This window comes from Penaeus vannamei, chromosome 13 (genome assembly GCF_042767895.1).
Source record: "Penaeus vannamei isolate JL-2024 chromosome 13, ASM4276789v1, whole genome shotgun sequence".
In the NCBI taxonomy this organism is placed as follows: Eukaryota; Metazoa; Arthropoda; class Malacostraca; order Decapoda; family Penaeidae; genus Penaeus; species Penaeus vannamei.
Window position 1 is genome coordinate 40,357,576 of NC_091561.1, and position 12,500 is coordinate 40,370,075.

Sequence of the window (12,500 nt, forward strand, 5' to 3'; positions counted from 1 at the left end):
AATTAAGCTCTGAACGGATGAAAGACGACAAAAGATAACGGACGATAGCTAGAAATACTAAGAAATAATGAAATGATTATTTCTGAACGGAAGAGAGGAGACGAGAGAAATACAGAAAAGAATAAGAACGAATAGAAATGAGATGAACTGAGAATTAAGAATAAGATGAACAATAAGAACAAGGACAAAGACAATGACAGTGACAACCACAACAAAAACAAGAACAAACAATGAATCAAGAAAGATATGAACAAAAATATTAACAATGACAACCAAAAAAAAGAAAGAAAAAAAAACTAACATTGACAACCACAACAACAGAAAAACAACAATGACAAATGACAACTACAACAAAAACAAGAAAAAACAACAGTGACAACAATAAAACAACAATGACAAAGGACAAACACAACAAAAAACAAGAAAAACAACAGTGACAACCACAACAATAAAAACAACAACAATAATAAATGAAAACCACAACAGAAACAAGAACAATAACATTGTTAGCCACAACAACAAAAACAATAACAAAGGATAACCACAACAGAAACAAGAAAAACGATAAGTGACAACAATAACAAATGACAAACCAATAACAACCACAGCAAAACACAAGACAAAACAACAAGAAATGACAACCACAACAAAGAACAAGAAAAACAACTACAGTGACAACAATAACAAATAACAACTTCAACAACAACAAAATGAGAACCACAACAACAACAAAAAACAACAATTACAAATACCAACCACATCTTAAAAAAAAAAAAAAAAAAAAAGTCCGACCGAGCGCGCCTCCCCCCCAAAGGCCCGTCTCCCCCCCTCCCCCCCTCACACCGCCAGCCGCCCGCTAATAAGCATCACCTTCGCCTGATTTTCCGGCCTGGTGGAGGTGCCTTAGTCACCAAATGATCTTCGCGGAGGCCTTTGTACGCGGTGGCTCTTGTACGCGGTGGTCCTTGTACGTGGTGTTCCTTGTACGCGGTGTTCCTTGTACGCGGTGGTCCTTGTACGTGGTGGTCCTTGTACGTGGTGTTCCTTGTACGTGGTGTTCCTTGTACGTGGTGTTCCTTGTACGTGGTGTTCCTTGTACGCGGTGTTCCTTGTACGTGGTGTTCCTTGTACGCGGTGTTCCTTGTACGTGGTGTTCCTTGTGCGAAGTGGTCCTTGTACGCGGTGGTCCTTGTACGCGGTGGTCCTTGTACGCGGTGGTCCTTGTACGCGGTGGTCCTTGTACGCGGTGGTCCTTGTACGTGGTGGTCCTTGTACGCGGTGGTCCTTGTACGCGGTGTTCCTTGTACGCGGTGTTCCTTGTACGTGGTGTTCCTTGTACGCGGTGTTCCTTGTACGTGGTGGTCCTTGTACGCGGTGGGCCTTGTACGCGGTGTTCCTTGTACGAAGTGGTCCTTGTACGCGGTGGTCCTTGTACGCGGTGGTCCTTGTACGCGGTGTTCCTTGTACGTGGTTTCCTTGTACGCGGTGGTCCTTGTACGTGGTGGTCCTTGTACGCGGTGGTCCTTGTACGCGGTGTTCCTTGTACGCGGTGTTCCTTGTACGTGGTGTTCCTTGTACGTGGTTTCCTTGTACGCGGTGGTCCTTGTACGTGGTGGTCCTTGTACGCGGTGGTCCTTGTACGTGGTGTTCCTTGTACGCGGTGTTCCTTGTACGAGGTGTTCCTTGTACGCGGTGGTCCTTGTACGAGGTGGTCCTTGTACGCGGTGGTCCTTGTACGTGGTGTTCCTTGTACGTGGTGTTCCTTGTACGTGGTGTTCCTTGTACGTGGTGTTCCTTGTACGTGGTGTTCCTTGTACGTGGTGTTCCTTGTACGTGGTGTTCCTTGTACGCGGTGTTCCTTGTACGCGGTGTTCCTTGTACGCGGTGGTCCTTGTACGTGGTGGTCCTTGTACGCGGTGGTCCTTGTACGCGGTGGTCCTTGTACGCGGTGGTCCTTGTACGTGGTGGTCCTTGTACGTGGTGGTCCTTGTACGCGGAGGCAGAGAGAAAGAGAGAGAGAGAAGGAAAGGAAGGAGAGAGAAGGGGAGAGAGAGGAAGAGGAGGAGGAGGCGGGAGAGGAGGGAGGAGGGAGGAGGAGGAGGAGGAGGAGGAGGAGGAGGAGGAGGAGGGAGGAGGAGGGTGAGGGAGAGGAAGAAGGAGAGAAAGGAAGAGAGAGAGAGACGAAGAAGGAGAGAGAGGAAGGGGGAGAGGAAGAGGAAGAGGAAGAAGAGAGAGGAAGGGAGAGGAGAAGAGGAAGAGAGAGAGACGAAGAAGGAGAGAGAGAAAGAAAGAGCGAGGAAGGAGAGAGAGAGAGAGAGAGAGAGAGAGAGAGAGAGAGAGAGAGAGAGAGAGAGAGAGAGAGAGAGAGAGAGAGAGAGAGAGAGAGAGAGAGAGAGAGAGAGAGAGAGAGAGAGAGAGAGAGAGAGAGAGAGAGGGGGGTGGGGGGGAGGCCCTTGTGTCGGCTTGGGGAGTATGTAGGGTCAGTACACACATGTGCATGTATACTTACGTAAATTCGTGTGTGCGTGCGTGTTTACGTGTGTATAGAGTGTGTTGATGTATATAGATCCGTACACATTTATGTATATACTAATATTTATATATGTACATGCATATATACGTTATATTAATGCATACGTACTTGCATGCATAGATACCTGCATACATACGTACATATATATAACAGACATACACATACATGTACATTCCGCACTGAAAAAAACAAACTTTTATACACCTACACACTATTATAAGTATTAACGAATGCTACAACTTTTTTTTACACACGTGTGCACATCCCCCACACACATACAAACATAATAACAGACATAAGCCTATTTGTACATATTTACTTACACGAGTTGAAACAAAGTACTGACAAAAAATCCCTTTTACACACTTCAACAAACACACACATACGGACATACAAACAACCACACACACACACACACACACACACACACAAACTGACAAACACGTATACGCACGCACACACACAAACACACACACACACTCACACAAACAAACAAACACATGCACACACACTCACACAAACAAACAAACACATACACACACTCACACAAACAAACAAACACATATACGCACACACACACAATTACACAAACATACAAACACGTATACGCACACACACACACTCACAGACAAGCAAACACATACACCCCCCACACACACACACTCACACAAACAGACAAACACATACACACACACACACAAACACAAAGAAACACACACACAATCACATACATTCCCCTCTTACCCGGAACGCCCCGCTGACGGTGAAGTTAACCGCCGTGGTGATGGACTCGTTGCCGTGAGGACCGTAGAGGAAGAGGAGGTTCCTGAGGGGCGGGAGGAAGGCCAAGGGCGTGGCGGCGCCGTTGCCCCTAAACTCCTCCTCCTCCTCCGTCACCGCCGCCGTCAGGAGGAAGGCGTCGGGTCCGTCCAGGAGGTAGTCGAGGCGGAGGCACATCGGGAAGCCTTCTGCAGGGCGCGGGGGGGAGGGGGTGGCTGTGTCTGTGGGGGGGTGGGGGAGGAGGGGGAGAGGGATGAGGGGGAAGGGAAATAGAAAATTTGTTATTTTTGTCTAGTTTTTTTATTATTGTTATTCTTTTTTTTTATTACTTTCTTTTATTATTGTTAAGATTACTGCTGTTAGTTCTCTCTGATTATTGTTATCATCTATCTTTATCGTTGTGATGATTGTTAGTTATTTTTGTCATTGTTATGATTATGGTTGTTACTTATTTTGGTCTCGCTATTATTTTGAACCTTATTTCTCAATAACAGTATTTTCTCTTTTTTTTGCAAGCGCCGTTATCAGAAATGTTGATCTTTTTAATGATTAAATACATATAATTTCCACTGAAAAATTAGGCGTATTTTTGGTGATAAAGGAAAAGAGCAAGAGGTAAGGGAAAAATAAGGGAAGAGAGAGAATAGGAGAGGAAAGAGAAATAAAGAAGAGAAAGACATGACAGGCGAAAGGGGAAAAGGAGAAGTTAAAGGAGGACAAGAGTGGATGAGGAGGAGAAGGAGAAGGAGGAGGAGGAGGAAAAGAAGAAGAAGAAGAAGAAGAAGAAAAAGAAGAAGAAGAAGGAGCAGGAGAAGAAGAAGAAAGTGGAGGAGAAACAGAGAGAAGAGATAAAAGACCACAAACAGAAAACGGAGAGAGGAGAGAACGAGACACGAACAGAAAACGGGAACCGAACCCAAGAATAAAACCACACAGTGACAAAACCGGGAGGAAAAAAGGGCCTTGCAACGGCAATGCAATAGACTCATTTGCAAGAACACGATCGTCTAACTCAATTCTTGATCTGCGGCACGTGAATGTTGCAAATAGATGACGGGAATAGCGTGCAGGTGGCGTGAAACGTGGGTTTTAGTCCTTAGAGTTTAAACACTTTTTTATCCTTCTATTTGTTATTAATATTATCTTTTAAACATTTTTACTATCACTCTTTATCAATGTAATACTTGTTATTGTTATTAATATTGCCATCATGATTATTGTTATCAAAACGATAAGCGCAATTTTCATTATTACCAATATCATTAGTGCTATAATTATCTAAATTATCACTGCAACTAACGATAATGAAAATAAAAAATTATCATCATCGTGATAGGTATTATTCCTATCTTTATTATCAAAATTGATTATTGTAGGTAATTTCAATCACGCTAAATATTGTTAGTAAAAATCATGATATGCATGATTATCCTCTCAATTAACGTTATTGTTCCAGGTCATTATAGTAATTATCGTCAATATTTCTTCATCATCCCTTGAATGATTATAATATCCATTATGATATTAACTCGAAATATCATCTTTATCATTGTTTTTTCTATCATTATTACTGTGGTCATTACTATCTCTATCGACTGCATTTCAAGAAGAAGAAGAAGAAGAAGAAGAAGAAGAAGAAGAAGAAGAAGAAGAAGAAGAAGAAGAAGAAGAAGAAGAAGAAGAAGAAGAAGAAGAAGAAGAAGAAGAAGAAGAAGAAGAAGAAGAAGAAGAAGAAGAAGAAGAAGAAGAAGAAGAAGAAGAAGAAGAAGAAGAAGAAGAAGAAGAAGAAGAAGAAACAGAGAGAGAGAGAGAGAGAGAGAGAGAGAGAGAGAGAGAGAGAGAGAGAGAGAGAGAGAGAGAGAGAGAGAGAGAGAGAGAGAGAGAGGAGAGAGAGAGAGAGAGAGAGAGAGAGAGAGAGAGAGAGAGAGAGAGAGAGAGAGAGAGAGAGAGAGAGAGAGAGAGAGAGAGAGAGAGAGAGAAGAGAAATTAATAAAATTATTATAGTGCCGCAATTACTTCAAGTTATCTTTATAAGCGCGCCTTTTAGGAATGAACGAGAAGGAAAAAAAGAGATAAGAAAGAAGAGGAAGAAGGAAACGAAGAGGAATTACCACTATCATTAGTTTTTTTTTTATTATTATTATTATTTTTTTTTTACTTTACTTTACTTTCATGAATTTAGTTCAGTGTGATCAAAAGGCTTTTCTCTTTGCGGTGGTAACAAAAGCTTGTCTATTTTGCTCTTATTTATTTATCTATTCATTTGCTTATTCTCATGTTTCTCTTCATACATTTTGTATTATATCTGTGTGGTTTTCTTTCTCTTTTCTCTTTCTCCGCCTTTCATTCTATCTGTTTCTGCCTGTCTCTCTTTCTCCGCCTTTCATTCTATCTGTTTCTGCTTGTCTCTCTTTCTCTCTCTATCTTTCTCTTTCCCTTTTTTCTTTGTATCTCTCTTTATTCATAACCTTCTCTCTCTCTCCCTCTCTTTACCTCTCCCCAACCCTCCATCCCACCCTCTCTCTTTCTCGCTCACTCTCCCTCCCTCTCTCCCCATCTCATCCTCCCTTCCTCTCTCTCCCCTCCCTCTTTCCCCCTCCTCCTCTTCTCCGCTCCTCCCGTCTCCTCCCCCCTCCCTCCCTTTCCTCTTCCCACTCATCCTTCTTCCCAACCTCCCTTCACTCTCCAACCTTCCTCCTGCCCAGTCTCCCACCCTCCCTCCCCTCACCCTCTCTTCCTCTTTCCCTGCCCACTCTCCCTCCCTCCCTCCCGCCCACTCTCCCCCTCCATCCGCCTACTCCCACTCTCCCACTTTTCCCTCCCTCCCTCTCTCCCCTGTCTCCCTTCCCTCCCTCCCCCTCACCCCCTTTCTCCTCTTCTTCGCAACTCTCTCTTTCTCCTCCCTCCCTCCTCCTCTCACTCTCCCCCCTCCCTCCCTTCCTTCTTTGGCACCCTCCCTCCCACTCCCACCCCCCTCCCTCTCCCTTCTTCCTTCCTTCCACTCTCTCCCTCACCCTTCTCTTCCTCTTTCGCACCCTCCCTTCCCTCCCTCCCTCCTCCCACCCATCCACCCACCCTCCACCTCCCCCTCACTCTTCCCCCCACCCACCCTCCCTCCCGCCCACTCTCTCGTTAAACCAAGTCACGTTATGATTTGACCGTAATTCATCCAGGCTTAATCGCCAACAATTAATAATGGTTTGTTGAATCCAGTTTTTTTCCCCCTCCCGCAATGTTTATTTTGGGGAGGATGTGAATTTTATTTTTAAGCTTTTATTTATTTTTATATATTTTTTTTTATTCTCTAAGTGGAAATAAGAGAAGAGAGAGGGAGAGGAGGAAGAAGAAGGGGGGTAGGGAGAGGGAGACAGACACCCATCCACCCACCCACCCGCCTATCCGCCCATCCATCCATCTACCACACTTACCCACCTACCCACCGTCCTATCCACTCCCACCCACCACCCATCCATCCACCCACCCACCCACCAATGCACCCTCCCATCCATTCACCCACCCACCCATCCACCCACCCCATCCACAGTCCCAACCACCCATCCAACCCCTCCCTCATCCACTCACCTACCCACCATCTATCCATCCAACCCCCATTACCACCCCACCCCCCAATCCCACCATCCCCACATCCACCCTCCCTACCCAACTCCCCACATCCACCCCCAATCCCACCTCCTCCCCAACCCCCCACCAACACCCACCCAATCCCACCCTACCCCCCCCCATCCTCCCCCACCCCCACCCCATCCACCCACCCACCCACCATCCACACCGATACTCACCCGGTGTTATCCTTGGCGACGTCAGGGATGCCCGATATCCCCTTGGATGCTGCATCCCGAGGCCGCTCTCCTCTGCCACAGCCATGCGCCCTTGGGATCCTGGTCGTAGAAGGGGAGAGAGAGAGAGAGAGAATGAATTAGAGATATGAGAAAAAAATGAATGAAGGTAATGAATTAGAGAGAATGAGAGAGATGTGGAAGATTTTTGACCTAGGTTGGGGGATATGGATGTGAAAGAGGGGAGGGAGAGAGGGAGAGAGAGAGAGAGAGAGAGAGAGAGAGAGAGAGAGAGAGAGAGAGAGAGAGAGAGAGAGAGAGAGAGAGAGAGAGAGAGAGAGAGAGAGAGAGAGAAAGAGAAAGAGAGAGAGAGAGAGAGAGAGAGAGAGAGAGAGAGAGAGAGAGAGAGAGAGAGAGAGAGAGAGAGAGAGAGAGAGAGAGAGAGAGAGAGTGTGGCAGGCAGTCACACACACACACACACACACACACACACACACACACACACACACACACACACACACAGACACGCACACCCACACACACACGCACACACACACACACACACAAGAGAGAGAGAGAGAGAGAGAGAGAGAGAGAGAGAGAGAGAGAGAGAGAGAGAGAGAGAAAGTGCGAGGTTTCCCGTCAAAGAAAAATGGACGTGCTATCCCATTCCAATAGGAAGCCCTAGTAAATAAAATTTCTCCTTAAAGTCCTAATTACGATCACTTTGGAGGAAAAAAATGTCATGCGAATGTACGAGTTCTACTTCAAATGAGAAATGATATTTACACGTATTCCCTTTTCAGTACTGCACGTAATACCATACCTCTGTAAAAACACATTAGCACACAGGGTAACAGACATACATGCATATACATGCAAGCAAACACACACACACACACACACACACACACACACACACACATAAAAAAACATACAACCATACACTCACAAACACTCACACAAACATACATATACATACAAGCACACACACACACATACACGCACAAATACACCCACACACATACATACGCGCACAAATACACACACACATACACGCACAAATACACCCACACACACACACACACACGCACGCACAAATACACCCACACACATACATACGCGCACAAATACACCTACACACTCATACAAGCACAAATACACCCACACACACACATACACGCACAAATACACCCACACACACATACACGCACAAATACACCTACACACACACATACAAGCACAAATACACCCACACACACATACACAGCAACCTCACCACACCCCCACCCACAAACCTTCTCCCCCCCATCACCACCACCCCTCACACACACACTCAAACCCACCCACACACACATAAAAAATAATCAAATAAAAGCTCTGCCTACCGCTATATCTACACAGATTAACACCAATCAACAGTAATACACTTGAATCAAGAATTTCAAAGAATTTCCCCCACACACACCCACCATGAAACGCCCATGCCTGCAAGGGGTCAGAGGACTGCCACCCACACGGCGATATTTTGAAGTCGCAGCTGCCTTCACGGACTGGAATAAGAAAATGAACAGATAAATGGATGGGATATAAAACGAAAGAAAAATGAAAATGGGTCTTCACTGGCATTTTTTTGTCGAATTCTCTTTCTCGTACTTGGTCTCTCGTTCCATTTCTGTCTCGCTTTTTTTTTCTTGTGCACTTTTTCGTTCTCTTTTTTTTCTCTCCGTTTCTCTCATTCTCTCCCTCTTTCTTTCTCTTTCTCCTCCCCTTCCATCTCTCTCTCTCTCTCCTTCTCTTTCTCTCCCCCTTCCCTCTCTCTCTCTCTTTCCCTTTCTCTTCTCTTTCTCCTTCTTCTCTCTTTCTCTCTCTCTCTCTGTCTTTCATTCTTTCTCTTTCTCTCTCTCTCTCTCTCTTTCCTCTCTTCCTCCCTCAATCCCTCCTTTCTCTCTCTCTCTCTCTTTCACTCTCTCTAATAACAACAAAACAACAATAATGATAATAATAACAATCAACAATAATAAGGATGCCAACAAAAAACACCACCGCCACCGCCAACACCCTCAAACACCACCACCATAACAAACAAATAACAACACTCACAAGAGGTGTATTTGAGGAGGAAATAACCCCGGTTGTGTTGCTGGTCGCTGCTGAAGAAGAGGGTGGCGGAAGGTGAAGGTCTGAGTTCCAGGAGCCGCCCTGCGTTGTGCGGAATTCCTGTCACTTTCAAGTCCTTTTGGCCGTCGGATACCTAGGTGGGGGAGGGGAAGGAGGAGGAGAAGGTAAATGGTGGTGGAGAGAGAAAAGGGGGGATGAAAGTGAGAATGAGAAGGATATGATAAAGAGGAGAAGAGAGACTGGGGATAATAGATAGGTAAGATGGGTAAGTCCTTTTTTAGGCCATTAGATACCTTGGAGAAGGGAAAAAAGGAGAAGTTAAATGGTGGGGGAGAGAGAAAAGGGGGGATGAGAGTGAGAATGAGAAGAATGTAATAAATAGAAGAGAGGGATAATAGATAGGTAAGATGAGTAAGTCCTTTTTTGGGCCATTAGATGCCTTGGAGAAGGGAAAAAAGGAGAAGGTAAATGGTGGTGGAGAGAGAAAAGGGGGGATGAAAGTGAGAATGAGAAGAATGTAATAAAGAGGAGAAAAGAGGGATAATAGATAGGAAAGATGGGTAAGTCCTTTTTTGGGCCATTAGATACCTTGGAGAAGGGAAAAAAGAAGGTAAATGGTGGGGGAGAGAGAAAAGGGAGGATGAAAGTGAGAATGAGAAGAATGTAATAAAGAGGAGAAGAGAGGGATAATGGATAGGTAAGATGGGTAAGTCCTTTTTTGGGCCATGAGATACCTTGAAGAAAAAAGTGATACTTCGACAAGAGAAAGAGAGAATAAGAATGAAAGTGAAAATGAGAGCAAATGGAATAAAGAAGGAACTGAGAAAATAGTGATGAACAGACAGATAAGAGTCACTATCAATTCCTTCCGCTGCCTTGGCAAAAAAAAAGAAAGAAAATGAAAGTGAGAAAGATAAACTAAACAGGAAAAAAATGATTTACGTAGATAGATAAAAATGAGAATATCAATGAATTTTTTTTTTTAATGAATAAAAAAAAGATACAGAAGGGGAATCAAGAGAGGCGTGATGAAAGATAGATACAGATGAATAATCCTGACAATGAAAATAGAAATGAGAAGGGATGGAATAGAAATGAAATATAAATAAAAAATAAGATAAACAGATAAATGGTGAACAGATCTTTGTAAATAAAAGAAATCCTGCCACTTTAAAACCTTTTCTTTGGCAAAAAAAAAGAGATAAAATGTTCATGGAAAATAAGATTGATAATAATAAGAGTAAATAGGGGAATAGTGATAAAGAGAGAAGAGACAAAATGAAAAAAAAAATCATGGAAAATAAGAATGAGAAGATTAAGAGTAAATAAAGGAATAGTGTTAATCAGAGTGAATAGACAAAAAAATTATATATATATATATATATATATATATATATATATATATATATATATATATATATATATATATATATATATATATATATATTAGCATGAAAATGAGAATGAGAACAATACACAGAATAGAAAATGGAAGCGAAATAGAAATGATTAACAGAAAAACGAAGATAGGTCGACAATAATAAAAATTGTTAATGCAATTCACGAAAACAGAAAAAAACATGTATAATATTAGCATGCAACAGAAATAGAAAATAGAAGAAACAAGCAAAAAGAATAAATGCATGAAATGGTTTGTAACTTAATAAGATTCAACTACCTTATCCTAATAATTCTCGAAAAATTGTAAACAAAAAACAGAAAAAAACGAAAATAAAAATAAAGACAAAAAACAAAAAACAAAATACAAACAATAAAAACAATATCAAAAACCATCAATAAACAACAAACAAACAAAAAAACTAACTAAAGAAATAAATAAAAAAAAATTTATGTGTATTCCGTTGTTTTCCCTCATGGCGCGGCAAAGCTCATGTGGGGGTCCTTACCATGCAGATGACTTGACGCCTTAAAGTGTGTATCCTTTGATCGCAAAAAGGATCTTGGGGAGATTAGGTGTCGGCGGTAGGAGGGAGAGTGAGAGAGAGAGAAGGAGAGAGAGGGAAGGAAGGAGGTAGAGAGAGGGGAGGAGGAGGGGAAGAGGGGAGGAGGGAGGGAGTTAGGAAGGGAGGTAGAGAAAGAGAGAGAGAGAGGAGGCGAGAGATGGAAGGGAGGTAGAGAGAGAGAGAGAGAGAGGAGGCGAGAGATGGAAGGGGAGAGAGAGAGAGAGAGAAAGGAGGCGAGAGATGGAAGGGGAGAGCGAGAGAGAGAGAGAGAGAGAGAGAGAGAGAGAGAGAGAGAGAGAGAGAGAGAGAGAGAGAGAGAGAGAGAGAGAGAGAGAGAGAGAGAGAGAGAGAGAGAGAGAGAGAGAGAGAGATAAGAAGATAAAGAAAGAAGGTGAGAGAGGGAAAGATGGAAGGAGGGAAGGGGGACTAGGGGAGAGAAGGAGAGGATGAATGGATTAGTGGGTGGGTGGGTGGGTGGGTGGATGGATGGATGGATGGATGGATGGATGGATGGATGGATGGATTGGTGGATTGATGAAGGAAGGGAGGGATAGAGAGCGAACGAGAGTAAGAGCGAAAAGCGAGAGAGAGATCAAGAGAGACTAGGACACGAAAAAAAAAAAATCCCTCACACCCACTCACCTTAATCTCCCCTTCTCTCTTTCCCTCTCCCTCCCTCCTCCTCCCTCTTCCCCCTTTCGAACTCCCTCCTCCCCAAATCAAACTACTCCACCCCTACTTTTCTCCCTCCTCCTCCTCCTCCTTTCTTCCCCTTTCCCCCTTCCTCCCACCCTCTACCTCCGCCTCCTCCCTCCCACCGGGAGTCCCTTCTCCTCCTCCCACCTCCTCCTCTTCCTCGTCTTCCCTCCCACCTCCTTTCACCTCCCTCGTCTTCCTCTCTCTCCCGCCCACCTCCTTCCTATTCCTCCTCCCACCTCTCTCCTCCTTCCCCCTCCCAATCCCCCTTTAAGGCGAACCTGCAACGTGTCCCCAGCGTCGAGCCTCAACCTGGCGACGAGGACGTGAAGGAGGTGTCCTGCGGGGGGAGTGAGTGTCCAGCGGCAGGTCACGTTGGAGCCGTAGATATCCGGGTAGTAGGGGGACCGCAGCTCACCCCCGGGGCTCTTCAGCTCCGCCTCGCAGTCTGTGGAGGGGGGGTTGGAGTGTTAGAAAGAATGTAGGTATATATATGTATGTATATATATACAAACAAGCACACACACACATATATAGATGATTTTTTTTTCTACCTTCTATACACACAAAACAGTGGAGGAGTGAAATTGTGAGAGAGAAAGAGAGAGA

At 44.1% G+C, this 12,500-nt stretch overlaps 1 protein-coding gene across 1 annotated transcript in view; it reads right to left on the reverse strand.

The window, feature by feature from the left end:
- The window catches only part of LOC138863767 (CUB and sushi domain-containing protein 3-like), a 164,866-nt gene that overhangs the window by 12,938 nt on the left and 139,428 nt on the right, over positions 1-12,500 (reverse strand). Inside the window, exons 9-13 of the mRNA XM_070128615.1 lie at positions 12,173-12,339; positions 9,214-9,364; positions 8,583-8,663; positions 7,114-7,212; positions 3,278-3,534 (exon numbers count right to left, since the gene is read on the reverse strand). Of these exons, the coding sequence (XP_069984716.1) occupies positions 3,278-3,534; positions 7,114-7,212; positions 8,583-8,663; positions 9,214-9,364; positions 12,173-12,339 (755 nt within the window). The remainder of the gene's footprint in view (positions 1-3,277; positions 3,535-7,113; positions 7,213-8,582; positions 8,664-9,213; positions 9,365-12,172; positions 12,340-12,500) is intronic.